The 19054-nt window shown below is 52.4% G+C and overlaps 1 protein-coding gene and 1 long non-coding RNA gene across 2 annotated transcripts in view; both read left to right on the plus strand.

Moving 5' to 3' along the window:
- The window catches only part of SCYL1 (SCY1 like pseudokinase 1), a 28772-nt gene extending 12855 nt beyond the window's left edge, over window positions 1–15917 (plus strand). Inside the window, exons 10-18 of the mRNA XM_030569877.1 lie at window positions 444–599; window positions 1111–1299; window positions 1532–1607; window positions 1705–1887; window positions 4139–4278; window positions 13566–13667; window positions 14715–15017; window positions 15368–15434; window positions 15517–15917. Of these exons, the coding sequence (XP_030425737.1) occupies window positions 444–599; window positions 1111–1299; window positions 1532–1607; window positions 1705–1887; window positions 4139–4278; window positions 13566–13667; window positions 14715–15017; window positions 15368–15434; window positions 15517–15641 (1341 nt within the window). The 3' untranslated portion in view covers window positions 15642–15917. The remainder of the gene's footprint in view (window positions 1–443; window positions 600–1110; window positions 1300–1531; window positions 1608–1704; window positions 1888–4138; window positions 4279–13565; window positions 13668–14714; window positions 15018–15367; window positions 15435–15516) is intronic.
- An 868-nt stretch (window positions 15918–16785) lies between these two features.
- Window positions 16786–18115, plus strand: LOC115654951. Its single transcript, XR_004001309.1, has 2 exons — window positions 16786–17247; window positions 17852–18115. It is a non-coding gene; the product is annotated as an uncharacterized LOC115654951 (long non-coding RNA).
- Window positions 18116–19054: the final 939 nt, after the last annotated feature.

Raw genomic sequence — 19054 nt, forward strand, 5'->3', positions numbered from 1 at the left:
TCTGTTTGCCTGACGCAGTGGGGCCCAAATCCTCTAAATTCTGTTGCGATATAAATGTTGCGTAATTCTAGTGTCCTATAGAGGATAAAAGCCCTACTACAGCTGTACAACAAGGGATGCTTCAGGAGTTACTCCCTGTTATTAGACATGCTGTCAACACATCCTATGAGCTAGGGAGGCACCATGGCCTAATGGGTTAGCATCAGACTGGGACTCAGAAGACTTGGGTTAAATTTCTGTCTCTCCCACTTGCCTGCTGGGTGACCTTGGGCAAATCACTTTAACAGCCCCTTGACTCAGTTTCCTCATGTATACAATGTGGATAATAGTACCAATCTCCTTTGTAAGGCACTTTGAGAGCTACTGATCACAAGTGCTGTGTAAGAGCTAGATGTTATTAGATCTGGACTACCTCATGACCAGCGTCTTTCCTCCCCTCACAGTCGATGCTGCTGCTGGCCCCCAAGCTGAATGAGAACAATCTCAACATGGAGCTGATGAAGCACTTTGCCCGTCTGCAGGCCAAGGATGACCAGGGGCCCATTCGTTGCAACACCACTGTGTGCCTTGGAAAGATCGGTCCTTACCTCAATGCCAGCGTGAGTAGTGAGATCGTTTCCTGCACTCCAGGAGGACCCGATGCCAGGCGGGATGGGGGAAAATAAGACACAGACCCTGGTTTCTTTCCCAGGGTGATTTCTCTTTAAAATGCCTATTTCTCACCAAGGCTTCAGATGGTGCAGAGGAAGATTGTGACCCTCTTTAAGTGGGGAATTGTGGATTGTAGATCCCAGCAGTGGTCTAGCTTTCAGGAGAAGGGGACAGGAGGGTCTTGTGGTTAAAGTACCAGCCCAGAGCCTGGAAGGCCTGGCTTTGATTCCAGGCTCTGCTACAAAGTCAGTGTAACCTTCATTGTTCTTTGGCTGTAAAACATGGATAATCTTCCTTTCTCCCACCCTGTGTCTGTCTAGTCTATTTCAACTGAAAACTCATCACGGCAGGGAATGTTTTTTTATGTATTTGTGCAGGGCTAGCACAGTGGGTCTGTGACTGGGGCTCGCAGGTGCTACCATAATACACATAATAAATTGCCCATTCTCTTGTTTCCAGACCAGACAAAGAATTTTGATCTCTGCCTTCAGCCGTGCTACAAAAGACCCATTTGCTCCCTCCCGGGCAGCGGGCGTCTTGGGATTCGCTGCCACTCACAACTTCTACTCTATGAATGACTGTGCATTCAAAATCCTGCCGGTTCTGTGTGCGTTGACAGTTGACCCTGAAAAGACAGTCAGGGATCAGGTGAGTTGGATCTGCAGTGAAATTTGCAGAGCCACCAACTCCAAGCCTCCAGCTCTGATGCCTGGCACAGTGGAGGCCTCCAACCTTGGACCTGTCCATTCTAGTGCCCAGTGTGATGGTGGCACCCAATCTCAGTTGGGGGTCAGTGCAGTCACTGGTGCAACAAGGGCTCCCACTGTACAATGGGGGTATCTCTACAGCATATAATAATAAAGTAACTTAAATCTCCTAGACTTTCAAGGCCATTCGAAGCTTCGTAACTAAGCTAGAAACTGTCTCTGAAGACCCATCTCAGCTCTCTGAACTGGGTGAGTGATCCTGATATCGTGCTGAAGTTTTCAGGCATTTAAACACCAAACAGAACTAATGGACCTTTTGCCCCTTTTCTTTCTGCTCCCTTTGCAGAGAAGGATGTTCACGCAGCATCAGCCAGCCCTGGGATGGGAGCAGCTGCCAGCTGGGCGGGCTGGGCTGTGACAGGGGTCTCATCGCTTACGTCGAAGCTAATCCGAACAAACGCCGGGACCACGGTAGAACAAACAGCTGTGGAAACCCCCACTGGAGGTGCACCGGAGCCACCCAGTGTCGGTCCGTCTTTGCACAGCTGTAATCTCAAAGCTTGATTTGGGCTTTATTCACCCTGGGGTTGTGGCATCAGAGAACTGAGTAGCCATGCGGCAAATCTCACTGAAGCCAGCAGCACCATCTCAAGCGATAGAAGGAAATGCTTGTTTGCATGACACGCAGTTAGCCTACAGAAGACTAGCCAGAGTGTAGTAGTAAGGATGGTTGCCTCTTTGGCTCAAGCAGTTGGTCAGTATTTGGGACTTTGCACGGTTGTTTCCAGAAAAAGGGAAATCAGTTACGTAAGTCAGGTATATTTTCAGTTAGAGCTGAGCGAATATGTAATTTTTTTGACGGGGGTGATGGTGGTGGTTGCTGAAATGAAAAACTTTGTTTCAGCTCAAAAAAACACCTGAAGCAAAATGAAGAACACAAAACACTTTTTGTTTGTTTATTTTTTAATCTAAGCTAAATTTGTAAATGAAACTTTTCTAAACAAAAAGTCAAAAGTGTCAAAAGAAACAGTTTTGACTTTTTTGGGGAAAAGAAATAATTTTTTTAACTGAAACTATTTGCAAGCTAAGGGTGAATATGGCATATAGTTTTAGTGCCCCTCAAAATGCATTTTTAGCTAATTTACTGTTTGCTGAATTTTGTTTTGCCCAACTTTAATCTTGATGTAATCTTGTTTATTTAAAAAGAATGCACACAAAGTTCTGTTTCCCTGAACAAAGCAGAACCAAGCAACAGCAGGCAGTTTTCTGATCAAGATTAAAGAAAGGGACCTTGTGATCATCCCGTCTGACCTCTGCTGTAACACAGGCCATAGGATTTCCTTGTGTTAATCCCTATTTGAAATAGAGCAGGTCTCTTTGAAAAACATCCCATCTTGATTGCCCCCCTCAGAACACCAACCCATCCAACCCTCCTGATCCTTGTCCCCTGACTGCCCCTTTCCAGGATCCCACCCCCTTATCCAGCCCCTCTACACTCTGTCCCCTGACTGCCCTCCCAACCCCTATCCACATCCCTGCCCCCTGACAGGCCCCCCGGGACTCCCACTCCCAACCCTCCCTGACCCCTGTTCCCCATTCCCTGACCGCCCCACCAGAACCTCCGCCCCATCCAACTGTCCCCTCCTCCCTGACTGCCCCCCAGGACCCTCGCTCCCTTACCCAAGCCCCCCGCTCCCACCCCCTTACCAGCAGCAGGAGCTTGCAGCCATGACACCCAGCCAGAGCCAGCTGCGCACCCCACACTGCCCAGCGGGAGTGGCAGGCCAGAATGTGGGCTGCGGGGGAGGGGCTGGGGAATAGGCTCCCTGGCCAAGAGCTTAGGGGACGGGCAGGACGGTCCCATGGCTGGATTTGGCCCGCAGACTGTAGTTTGCCCATGTCTGGTGCATCCACCCGGTTAGCAAAAAATAGCATCACATTTAATGTAAAGGCAATATTTAGTTGCAAATCAGCATGTTTTAATGATTACAACCAGTGAAAATAACTTTTGGTTAGGCAAATAATTTAAAAGTACAAATGTAAAATAAAATTAACAATGGATGATTTAAATCCAAGTTTCCTGCTTGCTGATTTAACACAATTCTCTCTGCACCCTATTCAAAATGTGTGCTTTATATCCTGTCTCAATTTTTCTAGTTTCCACTTCCAGCCATCGGATCTTGTTAGGTCTTTGTGTGTTACACTGACAAATTTCTGTTCCCCATGTGGGGACTTAGACTCAAGGAGCTCGATCTATTTAGCATAACAGAGAAGGTTTGGAAGTAACCTGATCCCAATTTATCACTCTGTGCCCAAGAAGCTCTGTCCCTCGCTTCCTCTCTCAAATATTCAGTGCTTCCCTGGGCTTCCTGCCGCCAACATACACAGGCTGCAACTGATCACCTAGTCCCTGCAGTCTTGGCTCTGACCTGCCAGATGCATTGGTCAATCCCTCCATTCTTTGTAGCTGTCTCTACTACATAAAGTTGCTTAATTGCTCTTTCCGTTGGGTCTGCTTGGGACACCCATTGGCTGTAACTAGGGCTGTGATTGTTTTTGGATCCAAGATTCAGGTGATGGCAGCAATTAGCATCCTTCAACATTAAAATATTAAATGAACAAGGGATTTGGAAGGGATCCCCTGGGGAAATTGATCAGTATAGCCATAGCAATCGCTGTGTTGACAAGCCTTAGCTGTAATAGGAGACAGGAGAAAACTTGGGCGCAGTTCCTCTGAAGTGCTCAGACACCTTCTAATACTGCAGGCTTTTGTCTTCAAGGAGCCAGCCAGATCACTTCCCCGGCGACGTTGCCAGCAGCTCCCATTCCATCCAGCCGGTGGGATCTGGAGGGAGATGTGACCGAGGAAGAAGAGAACTCCACAGATAGATGGGACGATGATGACTGGGGAAGCTTGGAGGTGAGCAACACACTTCTGTCTGCAATAGAGTTTGTTTGAGGATGACAGGTGGGCTGCCTCAGTGATTGGAGTAAGGACTCGTGACCTCTCTGCTGAGTTTGAGCAGATTTGGGAGCTTATAGTCTGGTGAGGAAATTAGTAGAGTGGGGGGGCAATTTTTTAGTGTAACTTATTTATTTACACTGCATGCATAGTCCTGGGGCAGACGTGGTCACAAACAGCATGCAGGGAATCCTATTTCAGATTTCTCAGCCCAGATGCCAGTGCCCCATGCCCAGTTCCCCAGAAGAAGTTCTGCCCCAAGAACCTGCCATAGTTAAAAATATTCTTCTTTGAGTGCTTGCTCATATCGATTCCAATTAGGTGTGTGCGTGCTGCGTGCATGATCGTCGGAAGATTTTTACCCTAGCAACACTCGGTGGGTCAGCTGGGACATCCCCTGGAGTGGCACCCTAATGGCGCCAGATATATGCCCCTGCCAACCCAGCACCCCCTCAGTTCCTTCTTACCACCTGCTTCCAGTCCATGGTGAGCATTATCCATGGCCCTGAAGCTTCCCGACCTCGACAGCACGCATGTGCCTCGGCCTAGTGGGACACATGGCGTCTTGCACCTTCGTGACCAGACATGCCAGACTATGCCTCCGCCCACTTCAGGCCTGGCTCTCATCAGTCTACCGTCCAGGCGGAGACAATCTAGACATGGTGCTCACGGTACCGACGGAAGTCTTAACCTCCCTTTGTTGGTGGTTGAACCCCAACATCGTATGTGGGGGGATGCCATTCCATGCCCCATAGCCCTCCCTAGTCCTAACCACGGATGCATCATCTCTGGGCTGGGGCGCTCACCTTGCGGACCTTCGCACACAGGGCCTTTGGGAACTGACAGCAGTACGTCTGGTGTGTCAGGTGTTCCATGAACATCTTCAGGGCCGTTGTGTCGCAGTCTTCACAGACAACACAATGGGCAGGTTTTACATCAACAAGCTAGGGGGAGCGCGATTATTCCCCCTCTGTCAGGAAGCCATTTGCCTGTGGGAATTCTGCATAGCCCACTCAATCAACTTGGTGGCGTTGTTTCTCCCGGGAGTCCAAAACACCTTGGCACATCGCCTCAGCAGGTCCTTCCTGGCTCACGAGTGGTCGATTCGCCTGGATATTATCCATTCTGTTTTCCGGAAGTGGGGGTTTCCCCAGATAGACCTTTTCGCCTCTTGCGAGAATCGGAAGTGTCAGGTGTTCTGCTCTCTCCAGGGGCACTATCAGATGCCTTCCTGATGCTGTGGAAAGATCATCTGGCTCTACGCCTTTCCTCCATTCCCATTGGTTCACAAGGTCCTTCTCAAATTGCAAAGAGACAAGGCCCGCTTAATGTTGATCGCCCCAGCATGGCCCAGGCAATATTGGTACAGCACTCTCCTCGATCTGTCAGTGACCACACCAATTCTACTCCTGTTGGGCCGGACCTGATCACTCAGGAGCACGGCCAGCTGTGTCGTCCGGACCTGCAATCTCTCCGTCTCACAGCGTGGATGCTGCATGACTAACTCAATCTGAGCTGAGTTGCTCCTGCTCAGCGCAGCACGTACTCTTGGGTAGCAGAAAGCCCTCTACTAGGTCCACGTATCTGGCTAAATGGAAAAGTTTCTCCTGCTGGTGTGCCATGAGCAATAGTGCCCCTCTGGAGGTCCCAGTACCTACCATCCTAGATTATCTCTTGTCCTTGAAATAGCAGGGCCTAGCAGTTTTATCCATCAGAGTACACTTAGCAGCAATTTCGGCCTTCCACTCGGGCGGAAATGGGCTCTCGGTTTTCTCCAATTCCATGGTCAGCAGGTTCCTCAAGGGATTGGAACATGTGTACCTGCAAATTCGGGATCCGGCTCCTACGTGGGACCTCAACCTGGTCCTGTCCAGGCTCATGGATGCCCTGTTTGAGCCAACGGCCACTTGCTCGCTTCTGTATCTTTCCTGGAAGACAGCTTTCCTCATCGCTATCACCTTGGTGGGACACGTGTCGGAACTTGGAGCCCTCATGTTGGACTCACCGTAAACGGTGTTTCATAAGGACAAGGTACAGCTGAGACCACACCCTGCCTTCCATGTCAACCAAGACATCTTCCTTCCGGTCTTCTACCTGAAGCCGCACGCCTCTCAACAAGAGCAACAGCTGCATTCCCTAGACGTTCACAGGGCCCTCGCCTTTTACATTGAACAAAGAAAACCCTTTAGGAGGACGACCCAGCTGTTCGTAGCGGTGGCAGACCGAATGAAGGGCCTCCCGGTCTCCACACAGCGCATCTCATCCTGCATTGCATCATGCATCCATGCGTGCTATGACCTGGCTGGTGTCCCGACTATGCACCTTAGTGCCCACTCTACTAGGGCTCAAGCTTCGTCCTCCGCCTTCCTGGCTCGTGTGCCCGTACAGGAGATCTGTAGGGCAGCAACTTGGTCATCAGTACATACCTTCGCTTCCCACTATGCTGCACTATGCGATAGTGCAGCAGGCAAGGGGTGATGCTGCATTTGGTTCAGCGATCCTTCACTCTGCGACATCTCACTCCGACCCCACCGCCTAGGTAAGGCTTGGGAGTCACCTAGTTGGAATCGATATGAGCAAGCACTCGAAGAAGAAAAGACGGTTCTTCTTCGAGTGATTGCTCACATCCATTCCAGTTAGGTGTGCATGCCGCGCATGCACGTTCGTCGGAAACTTTTTACCCTAGCAACTCCAGTGGGCCGGCAGGTCGCCCCCTAGAGTGGCGCCGCCATGGCACCTGATATATACCCCTGCTGGCCCACCCGCTCCTCAGTTCCTTCTTACCGCCGTGTCGGTCGTTGGAACTGTGGAGCGCGGCATAGCTGTCCTCCACGTCCCTAGCTCTCCTTGTTCTACGGTTGATAGTTAGTAGTTAAGTGTAGTTAGTTATATATAGTTAATAGTGTAAATAATATTGTAGATATTTATTAGCTGGTTTGGGCCGTAGCCCTTCCCGGCTCCCGGCACCAGGCTCATGCCTGGTTCGCCGGGCTTCAAGCAATGTGCGGCCTGTAAGAAGCCGATGCCGACCAGCGACCCTCACGACGCGTGTCTAAAGTGCCTGGGGGAATCGCACAGGTCGGACAAGTGCCGCATTTGCAAGGCTTTTAAGCCTAGAACAAAGAAGGAGAGAGACCAGAGACTTAGGACTCTCCTCATGGAAGCGGCGCTCGACCCGGCAGCTTCGCAGGCCGTCATCTCGACACTGGCACCGGATCGCGCCGGCACCGGAAAGACTCCCCGGCACCGACCTTCCCCGGCACCGGGTGCAGAAGCAAGACCCTCGAAGTCTGCAACTCCATCCAGGCAGACTCGAGTGGAGCGCCTGGCACTGACATCTGCCGCGGCGCTACCGGCACCGTCGACTCCGGGCCCGGAGGGTCCGTCGAGTCCGGTCCCGCCGAGCTCCCCCATAAGATCTGGGGTTGAGCTATTGGTCCCATCGACGCCAGAGACCTTCGACTCGGCATGGGACCTCATTGTCCTGACTGAGTCAACTCAGCCTACACCCCCGGTACCTCCGGTGCGGGTAGCGTCCAGGGGCAAACCTATGATGTCAGTGCCGTCTCGGGGCTCACGCTCGCTGTCGAGGTCCCGACACCATGGTCGCTCAAGATCCCGCTGCCGCTCGCAGTCCCGGCACCGCTCCCCTCGGCGGTACCGGTCGTACTTGTGGCACCGATCGGCCTCCAGACAGTCACGGTCTGGTTCCAGCCGCCAATACCGGCACCGGGACTCTAGGAGCCAGTCCCGCCGTTGATCAGCGCACCGGTCGACCTCCCGGCACCGAGCTGGTGGCAGGTCCCGGTCCCGGTCGACCTCCTGACACCGCGTTGGTGGCAGGTCCCGGTCCCGATCCCGGCACCGAGGCAGCGGCCGGTACCGGTCCCGATCCCAGCACCGAGTCCAAGACAGACCCCAGTCCCGATCCCGGCACCGGTATGACTCCCGGTCCCGATCCCCGGCACCGAGAACACCTTCGGTGCCAGGACGCGGAGACTCTTACCAGCCGCGGTCGGCCCCTCCATGGCCTTCCAGACAGCTGTCGGTGTCATCGCAGGCGGACAGTGTATACACGCTGGGCACTGACAGACAAGCGGCGTTTTTTCAAGACCCTCCGCAACAGGACCAGGGTCCGCAACAGTGGGGGTTCTGGACACCCTGGGCGTACCATCAAGCCCAGGGCCCCCAACAGCTTCCTCCTAGGCCTGCAATGGCAGAGCACAGGGCACCGGAGGCGTCGTTGTCTTGCCCCCCTCCCTCCCCGGACGGGGAGGACGGGTCAAAGCAACAGGACCCTGATTTCCCTCCTGAGCCAGAGGCGAGGGCTGAGGCGGACCCCCAGCTGGACACTCTCTTGCCAGGGGTCTCCTCATCGTCTTCTCCCGATGAGGCGGTGGCTGGCACTTCCTCTAATAGCCCTCCTCCGCTGGATCTCAGGGCACATCAGGACCTCCTCAGGCGCGTAGCACAGAATCTGAGCCTGCAAGCTGAGGAGGTCTCTGAGATCGAGGACCCCGTCGTCAGCATCCTCTCCTCCGATGCTCCCACCAGGGTCGCCCTACCCTTCATTCGGACGATCCAGGCCAACGCCAATACGATCTGGCAGTCACCGGCCTCCATCCCCCCTACTGCACGGGGCGTCGAAAGGAAGTACATGGCCCCCTCCAAGGGCTATGAGTACCTCCAAATTCACCCGACACCATGTTCCCTGGTGGTACAGTCGGTGAACGAGAGGGAGCGTCACGGACAGGAAGCCCCAGCCCCCAAATCTAAGGAGGCCAGGCGTATGGACCTCCTCGGCCGCAAGGTTTATTCGGCTGGGGCCCTTCAGCTCAGGGTTTCCAATCAGCAAGCCCTTCTTAGCCGCTACGCATTTAACTCTTGGGTGGCAGCGGATAAGTTCAAAGAGCTGCTGCCACAAGAGGCGCGTCAAGAATTTGCGGTGATTCTTGACGAGGGCAAGAAGGTTGCACGAACCTCGTTGCAGGCCTCCTTGGACGCTGCAGACTCGGCTGCCCGTACCCTCGCCTCGGGGGTGACGATGCACCGCATCTCCTGGCTTCAGGTTTCTGGCCTTCCTCCGGAGCTCCAATACACCATCCAGGACCTCCCGTTCGAAGGCCAGGGCCTGTTCTTGGAGAAGACAGACCCCAGACTGAAAAGTCTTAAGGACAATCGGGTCATTATGCGCTCCCTTGGTATGCACACGCCTGGGACGCAATGCAGACCCTTCCGACCGCAGCAACAGCAGCAGCGTTGGCCATACCCCCAGTTCCGCCAGCGGCAGGACCTTAATAGGCGCCGCGGCAGAAATGGCAGGCGCAGGCCGTCGGGCAATCAAGGGGGGCAAAACCAAAGCTCCTCTAAAGCCCCACCTGGACCCAAACCTTCGTTTTGAAGGTGCGCCCGAGGGCGTAATACCAGTATCCCCCATGGATCCTTCCCCCCCGTTTTCCAACCGCCTTTCGTTTTTCCTCCAGGTGTGGTCCCGGATAACATCCGACCGCTGGGTCTTACGTACGGTGCAGACGGGATACCGTCTGCAGTTTGTATCATTTCCTCCCTCCCGCCCCCCATCCTCGTCCCTCTTCAGGGACCCCTCTCACGAGCAATTCCTCCGCCAGGAGGTACAGACGCTCCTCAACAAAGGAGCTATAGAGGCAGTTCCGGAGAACGAGAAGGGCAAGGGGTTTTATTCCCGCTACTTTCTGATCCCCAAGGCCAAGGGAGGCCTCAGGCCTATCCTCGACCTGCGAGAGCTCAACAAATATCTAGTGAAGTTGAAGTTCCGCATGGTATCCCTGGGGACCATTATCCCATCCCTGGATCCTGGAGACTGGTATGCCGCCCTCGACATGCAGGACGCTTATTTTCATATTGCCATATGGCCACACCATAGACGTTTCCTTCGGTTCGTGGTCGGCCGCCTTCACTACCAATTTGTGGTCCTCCCATTTGGCCTTTCTACGGCTCCGAGGGTATTCACAAAATGCATGGCCGTCGTTGTGGCACATCTTCGGCGCAGTCGCATTCACGTGTTCCCTTACCTCAACGATTGGTTAATTCGGGGCACGTCGGAGCTGCAGGTCTGCAGCCACGTCCGCAGGATCACCGGCCTGTTTGCTACCTTGGGCCTCATGATCAACGTGGACAAGTCCACCCTGCTCCCCTCGCAGAGAGTGGAGTTCATTGGGGCCGTCCTGGACTCCACCGTAGCCAGGGCCCTTCTGCCGTTGCCGAGGTTCCAGTCGTTGTCGGCGATCGTTCAGCGCTTGCTGGCATCCCCCCTGACATCGATACGGACATGTCTAACCCTGTTAGGCCATATGGCAGCCTGCACATTTGTGACCGGGTATGCACGGCTCCGCATGAGGCCCCTCCAGTCTTGGCTCATCGTACATTACCGGCCGGCAAGGCAGTCACTAGACATGCTGATCACAATCCCCCAGGGGATGTTGGATTCTCTCAGTTGGTGGCTAGACCAGTCCGTCGTGTGTGCGGGGCTCCCATTCCACCCACCCCAGCCCTCGGTGTCCCTAACGACGGATGCCTCAGATCTCGGCTGGGGGGCCCACCTGGGAACCCTGAGGACACAGGGCCTGTGGTCCCCACAGGAGGTGGAGCTACACATCAACATGCAGGAGTTGAGAGCGGTCCGCCTTGCTTGTCAAACGCTCTGTCACCAGCTTCGGGGTCGTTGTGTCGCGGTATTTACCGACAACACGACGACCATGTACTATATCAACAAGCAGGGTGGCACCAGATCCTCTCCCCTATGTCACGAGGCGATGCGACTCTGGGACTTTTGTATAGCCCACTCCATTCACCTCACGGCTTCCTTCCTCCCCGGAGTACGGAACACGCTGGCGGACCACCTGAGCAGATCCTTCCTCGCGCACGAATGGTCCCTCCGCTCGGACATCGCCCTCTCGATTTTCCAGAGGTGGGGTTGTCCCCGCGTGGACCTCTTCGCGTCCAGGGGGAACAGGAAATGCCAGGCGTTCTGCTCCTTTCAGGGCCAGGAACCCGGGTCTATAGCGGATGCCTTCCTTATTCCGTGGACGACCCACTTGTTCTACGCGTCCCCCCCGTTCCCGTTGGTCCACAGGGTCCTTCTGAAGGTGCGCAGGGACAGGGCCCGCATGATCATGGTAGCCCCGGCGTGGCCCAGGCAACATTGGTACCCCATGTTGCTAAACCTGGCCATAGCCGACCCAGTTCCCCTGCCCCTTCACCCACCTGATCACCCAGGACCACGGAACTCTCTGTCACCCGGACCTCCAGTCGCTGCACCTAGCAGCGTGGCTCCTGCGTGGCTGACCAGTTCTGAGTTGCGCTGCTCCACCCCGGTACGTGAGGTACTCTTGGGCAGCAGGAAGCCTTCCACTAGAGCGACGTACTCGGCCAAGTGGAAGCGTTTCTCCTGTTGGTGCGTGGAGGAGGGTCTCCTCCCGATGGAAGTTTTGGTGGCCAATATTTTGGACTATATTTGGTCCCTTAAGCAACAGGGCCTGGCGATATCGTCCCTGCGGGTCCACCTGGCGGCTATCTCCACCTTTCACCTGGGTGGGGATGGCCGCTCCGTTTTCTCTCACCCGACGGTGACTAGATTCCTTAAGGGGCTGGAACGTCTATACCCTAACGTCCGACCCCCTGCCCCTACCTGGGATCTTAACCTGGTATTGTCTCGGCTCATGGGGCCCCCCTTTGAGCCGTTAGCTACTTGCTCCCTGCTCTATCTTTCTTGGAAGACTGCCTTTTTAGTAGCTATTACCTCAGCTAGACGGGTGTCGGAACTCCGGGCTCTCACGGTAGATCCCCGTATACAGTCTTCCATAAAGATAAGGTGCAGCTGAGACCGCACCCTGCCTTTCTCCCCAAGGTGGTCTCAGCCTTCCACGTCAACCAGGAGATCTTCCTCCCAGTTTTTTTCCCGAAACCTCATTCTTCACGCAGGGAGCAACAACTCCACTCGCTTGATGTCCGTCGGGCTCTCGCGTTTTATGTGGAGAGGACCAAACAGTTCCGCAAATCCCCCCAGCTTTTCGTGGCAGTAGCGGACCGCATTAAGGGGCTTCCCATTTCCTCGCAGAGGTAATCCTCGTGGGTAACGTCCTGAATCAGGACCTGCTATGACTTGGCTCACGTTCCTACGGGCCGTGTGACTGCGCACTCTACCAGGGCGCAGGCGTCGTCGCTGGCTTTCCTCGCCCGTGTGCCCATCCAGGAAATCTGTCGGGCAGCGACCTGGTCATCGGTCCACACCTTTGCTTCCCACTACGCCCTGGTCCAGCAGTCCAGAGAGGACGCGGCCTTCGGATCTGCAGTGCTCCATGCCGCTCCTTCTCACTCCGACCCCACCGCCTAGGTATGGCTTGGGATTCACCTAACTGGAATGGATGTGAGCAATCACTCGAAGAAGAAAAGACGGTTACTCCCTTTGTAACTGTTGTTCTTCGAGATGTGTTGCTCACATCCATTCCACACCCGCCCTCCTTCCCCACTGTCGGAGTAGCTGGCAAGAAGGAACTGAGGAGCGGGTGGGCCGGCAGGGGTATATATCAGGTGCCATGGCGGCGCCACTCTAGGGGGCGACCTGCCGGCCCACTGGAGTTGCTAGGGTAAAAAGTTTCCGACGAACGTGCACGCGCGGCGCGCACACCTAACTGGAATGGATGTGAGCAACACATCTCGAAGAACAACAGTTACAAAGGTGAGTAACTGTCTTTTCCTCACCTTTGTAACTGTTGTTCTTCGAGATGTGTTGCTCATATCCGTTCCAAACCCACCCTCCTTCCCCTCTGTCGGCAGGGGCATATATCTGGCGCCATGAGGGCGCCTCTTCAGGGGGCGCCTCAGCCGACCCACCGAGTGTTGCTAGGGTAAAAATCTTCTGACGATCATGCACGCAGCACGCGCACACCTTATTGGAATGGATATGAGCAACACATCTCGAAGAACAACAGTTACAAAGGTGAGGAACTGTCTTTTAAGGGTAGACAGCAAATATCCTTGCACTGCTTGCAGTAGTAGCTCCCCTGGAAAAAATACATGAATGCATCACCAAGTTAACAACAGCTTTGCATGTTTTCCAAGACTGGCCGCTGCTCGTATGCAGAAAAGTATGCACCACAGCACCATCCAATGACTTCTGCCAAATTAGCTGCAGGCTCTATTGCTGCCTGGTTTGAGATTTTGCTTCCTTGCGTGCTGTGCCTCATTTTCTGTGCTTTTGCTTCTAGCAAGAGGCCGAGCAAACCAAAGGGCAGGTGAGCCTGGATGACTGGAACACCCCGGAGTGGTCAGAACCAGCCTTGGTGTTGAAGAAGCCTGGGGCCAGGATGGTAGGTGACTTTCCGCACATGCTATCACTGTGATGACGCACCATGTGCTGTCTTAAGTGCAGGTGTCCCTTTCTTTCATTTGGTCTCCATGGTCTCTGGGAGGGAGCGAGTAACCCTCAAGCTAATACCAGCTGGGAAGGTTGTAGGGGCAATAGTGTGGCCTAGTGGATAGGGTATTAAACTGGGACTTAGGAGTCCTTGGTTCTATTCCTGGATCTGCCACAGCCTGCTCACTGACCTTGGGCAAATCTCTGTGCCTCAGTTTCCTCATCTGGGAAATGGGGATGACATCCTTTGTTAAATGCTTTGAAATCGACTGCTGAAAAGTGCTGTATAAGAACTAAGGATTATTACATCTAGGAACAAAGAATATAGATTACTGTAATGGGGCAAGGGAACTGTATCCTGGACTACAGTGACATCAGGATAAATAACCAAGTGCTCCCAGGGCAATGCTAGAGCTGAAAGGGCGCAAACAAACTTGGACGTGTAAGCAGGGGAATATTGAGTAGGAGTAAAGGAAGAGGGCATCACCAGTGTCTATGGTAGTGGTGACACCATTACTGGATACAGTGTCTGGTTCTGGTGTCCACACTTCAAAAAGGATGTCAAACTGGAAGAGGTCAGCAGAGAACTATAAGAATGAGTCTGGGTCTGGAAAATCCACCTTATAGGGAGAGCCTTGTGAAGCTCAGCTTGTTTAGTTTATCCCAGAGAAGGTTAAAAGGCGATTTGATCATGGTCTTTAAATTAAGTCTGTTAACCTTTCTCGCCTTAGTCACCATACGGCCCTCAGATGGGAATAACCATTGTTCAAGTGCCTACTAGTATGAAAGACAGTGTGGTCTAGCGGCTAGGATGGGAGGCAAGACTTTTCCCATTCCTGGCCTTTATCTGTTGAGCCTGGACGCTCTAAGTCACCTCTTCTAAATCTTGCAGGTAGAATATGACTAGTCCAGAAGCCCCTTCAGTTCCTCTCTCATAGCTCATTTGTCCTCTTTTGGTTGTTCTGATCAATCCTCACCCCCACCCCCAAATCATTAACAGACCAGCAGCTCCTCCAAGAAACAGGAATCAGACTGGACCAGCTCTGGTTGGGAGGTTGGATCCACGTGGAGTCACAAGAAGTGGGGCGCTCAGGGACAAAGCTCCGTGGCAGAGGACAGCTGGGAGGAGGATTTTGATTCCCGGACAATGCAGAAACCGACCCCCTCACAGCAAGCTCCCTTGGCCCAGCCAGAAGGGACCAAACTGGCCAGCGAATATGATTGGGACAGCTCATCAAGTGCAGAGAAACCAGATCCTTTCTTCTCCATAATCCCTACTCAGAAGTCAACAACAGAGACCCAGGTAAGTTTCTCCATGTCTCATGATCGTGGATGGGGGGGGTGTGTGTGTGTCAATTCCCAGCTCTGCCACTTACTACCTGGATGACATTGTTTTGGAGTTTTTCGGGGAGGGTGTACACACCCCTCAAAGGCCAGGAAATGGCTAGTGCTCCCCCCACCACCACCACCACCACACACACCATTTAACTGAAGTTCCAGGGGAAGGCAGGCTGGGATACCCCCTCAGTTTAGGGCTTAGCTACTTCACGTCTCTTCCTTTGTGGAAAGATAAATGTGTACTGAGTGCTTCCACCAGTATAACTGTGAAGGACTCCCCTGAATTCTAATTCTGTGTCTAACTTCAATTGCCAGAGACGCATGGATGCCATTGGCGACTGGGGTACAGAGGAAAACTGGGAATCTGTGGACTCTGACCAGGGTGAGTTGTTGAAGCAGCAAAGTTGCACGTGATTGTTCCATGCAGCCATTCCTACTAGCTGGGAATTCTTGTGTCTCCCTAGGGCTCAGCAGGGCAGAATTAGCACGCAAGAAGCGAGAGGAGCGGAAGAAGGAGATGGAAGCTAAACGGGCGGACAGGAAGGTGGCAAAGGGACCTATGAAACTGGGCGCTAGGAAGCTGGACTGATGGGCAACAGAGCAGTGGAAGCTTTAGCTATAGCTTGTACATATGCTCTTAGAATGTTAGTTTATACATACATCAGCAATAAGGACACCCCCTCAGCCAGGTACACTCACATGCAGAGCGATGCACAAACTTGTGGTTCTACTGTATTTATTCTGTACAGCTTCTCAGTAAAAAGCAGATAGGGGTCTGTGATTGTGTGGCTATTTACATTTTTCCTGTATGTGCTGCAATCTTTCTTGTATATAAAGGGTGTAGGAATAAATTAATTTTAAATGATCTGTGTTTAAATCAGAGACACTTTACAGACTAGTCTCTTAGACAGAGACAGTTAGCAACAGCAAGACAGAAAGTGACACACATAGTCTACGCTCTTAGCGATAGAGATACACACACACTGTCTAATTCTCTTAGCGACAGCCAGAAAGAGAGAGAGACAGAGAGAGAAAGTCTACTCTCTTAGACAGAAACCAAGAGTGAGAGAAACACACACACAGTCTACTCTCTTAGCCACAGCCAGGCAGAAAGAGACAGAAACAAACACACACAGGCTACGCTCTTAGCCATAGCAAGACACAGCCACTAAGAATAAGAGTGAGACAGACACACACAGTCTACGTTCTTAGATGACAGCCAGTCAGCCAGAAAGAGACAGAGAGACATACACAGAGGATACGCTCTTAGCTGCAGCCAGCCAGAAAGAGAGAGAGACACACGCTACTCACTTAGCCAGCCAGAAAGAGAGAGAGAGAAAGTCTGAGTGAGACAGAGGCTCTGCCCTAGATGACAGCCTGAAAGAGAGTGAGACAGAGAGAGACTACGCTCTTAGTGATAGTGTCTGTCTAAATAGCCTCTCTGTGTGACTGTCTGAGCCCTGATCGATCTACACTAAGAGGTTAGATCAATTTTAATGCATCTACACAACCAATCCTGTTCCATTGACCTAAAGGGCTCTTAAAATCGACTGCTGTACTCCTCCCCGGCAAGGGGAATAGCGCTAAAATTGACCTTGCTGGGTCAAATTTGGGGTAGTGCATGGAGACGCAATTCAACAGAATTGGCCTCCGGGAGCTATCCCAGAATGCTCCAATGTGACTGCTCTGGACAGCACTTTCAACTCCGATGCACTAGCCAGGTACACAGGAAAAGCCCCAGGAAATTTTGAATGTTCTTTCCAGTTTGGTCAGCATGGTGAGCTCAGCAGCACAGGTGACCATGAAGTCCCCCTGGAACTGCAAACAGGTTCCAGCATGAACTGAACAGGACTGTGCAGGCTGAACTCTGATCAAAAAGAAGAAATGGTAATATAAATATCAAAATCGCACAGGGCATGGTGGAGTGAGGCTACACTAGGGACACCCAACAGTAGGTCAGAGCTCCATACATGCTGCTTCTGTGATCAGCTGCATGCCATTCTGGGGGGAACCCTACCACTGTCCATGGACACCTGCAAGGGGGGGGAGTCTCACGCAATACGGAGGATGATTTTATGGATGAGGAAGAGGAGGAGAATCCATTCTCCCCAGGAGCCAGGATTTTTTCATCACCCTGGAGCTGATACCCTTCCAAGGCAATTTCCCGGACACTGAAGCTGGAGAAGACACCTCTGGTGAGTGCACATTTTAACCCCTGTAATGTAGTTACAAAGCAATTTTGTTTACTGTTTGATTTTGCTGTGAAGAATTGGGCAGCATTTGTGGCCAGTACAGCAACTGGAGACGTCTGTTTTAACGTGGCTGGGGATGGAGCGTGAATTCTCCTGGAGGTACTCTGAAAGCCTTTGCAGAAGGTTTCTGGGGAGGGCTGCCTTATTTCATCCTCCATGGTAGGACACTTTGCCATGCCAAGCCAGTAGTCTGGAATCATTGCAGCACACAGCATGGCAGTGAATGGTCGTGGGTTTTGGTCACCTTCAAGCAACATTCGTTCTTTGTTAGCCTCAGGAGAGTGATATCATTCAAAACCATTCCCACCTGTTATGAAGGCAACTCTGCGGATTACTGTGGCTGCCTGGAAACTGAATTCTGTTGCCCAGCCGTGTGTGATGTGTCATCATACTGGCAGGTGCTCAGTATGCAAGACAAAATGCGACCTTCTACCTAAAGCACATGTGCTGTCTGCTCTGAATTGCTTGATTCATTGTGAAAGTCTCTTTCATTTGTTCTCAGAAATGTATCATCTTAAATCTTACTCTCCTTTTTTATCCCCCCCAGCAGGTGCAAATGTTTCCCCTATCTTCTCTTTGGGCACAGCTGAATGGATGGAGGCAGACAGAGGCCAGGAAGGCATTAAGCGAGCGTGATCAGAATCCAGCCACTCCACTCCAGCGGATGGCCCAAGCAACAGAAGGCTATCATTTAACCATCTTTGATTTGTAGTGTGGCTACAATAAGCAATGTAGCCTTGTTCTTTCCACCCAGGCTACTTTGTGTCTGATCTGCCTTTTAAAAAAAATAAATAAATAAAGAATGCATGGATTCAAAACAATATTCAACAAAGGGGACAGTTTTGCATCAAAGAGAAATACACACAACTCTCACCCCGTACCATCTTCCCCTTAATCTCCCAGATATAGATATTATGGAGCACCCAGCAAGCAGCAGTAAGAATGGGAATATTGGTTGCGGTGAGATCTAAAAAGGTCCATTCTGCCACCATTCCTACTGTCCAGGGTGCCTGTGTATGGCTTCGTGAGCCATAGGAGCAAGGGGTAGGCTGAGTCCCCAAGGATAACTATTGGCATTTCAACATCCCCAATGGTAATGGTGCCAAGATAGAACGCAAATCCCTATTACCCCATTGCAGCAAAGCTGTCCACGATTCCCAGAGTCACTACCCTTGTTAGCTGAAGTTGAGTGCTTACTGGGCTCATCGCTTCTCAGCTGTCAGGGCAGCTTTCATCATGGTATTCCTGCGCTTCAGGGCAGGGGAGAGCAACTGACAAAGTTCCAGGAAAGTGGCCGTACACTTGTGAATGTTTCGCAGCCCTTGGATGGGACTCATCCCATAACTATATGGTCCCACTTGTCTGTGCTTGTTTGCTGGCCCCAGAATGGGCGTTTCACTCTATCAACCAGCTGCATCAGACACTGGGCGCTTAACCCAGAATTCCAATGGGCAGTGGAGTCTGGGAGATAGCTACCCAGAGTGCATCACTCCACGAGTCAATAATTTCATAGTGTAGCGATACCCTAGAGACAGCAAGGCAGACTCGCTCTGTCTGTGTCTCTAAGAGTAAGCATGAGAGAGAGAGACAGTCTACTTGCTTTTAGACACAGACACACACACACACACACACACACAGAGTGCTAGAGAGGCTACGCTTAGTGACCGCCAGAGACACAGTGTGTACGTCTCTAAGAGCATAGCCTCACTGTCTCGCTCTCTTAATGACAGCCAGAAAAAGACACACACAC

Source organism: Gopherus evgoodei, chromosome 7 (genome assembly GCF_007399415.2).
Source record: "Gopherus evgoodei ecotype Sinaloan lineage chromosome 7, rGopEvg1_v1.p, whole genome shotgun sequence".
NCBI classification, from domain to species: Eukaryota; Metazoa; Chordata; order Testudines; family Testudinidae; genus Gopherus; species Gopherus evgoodei.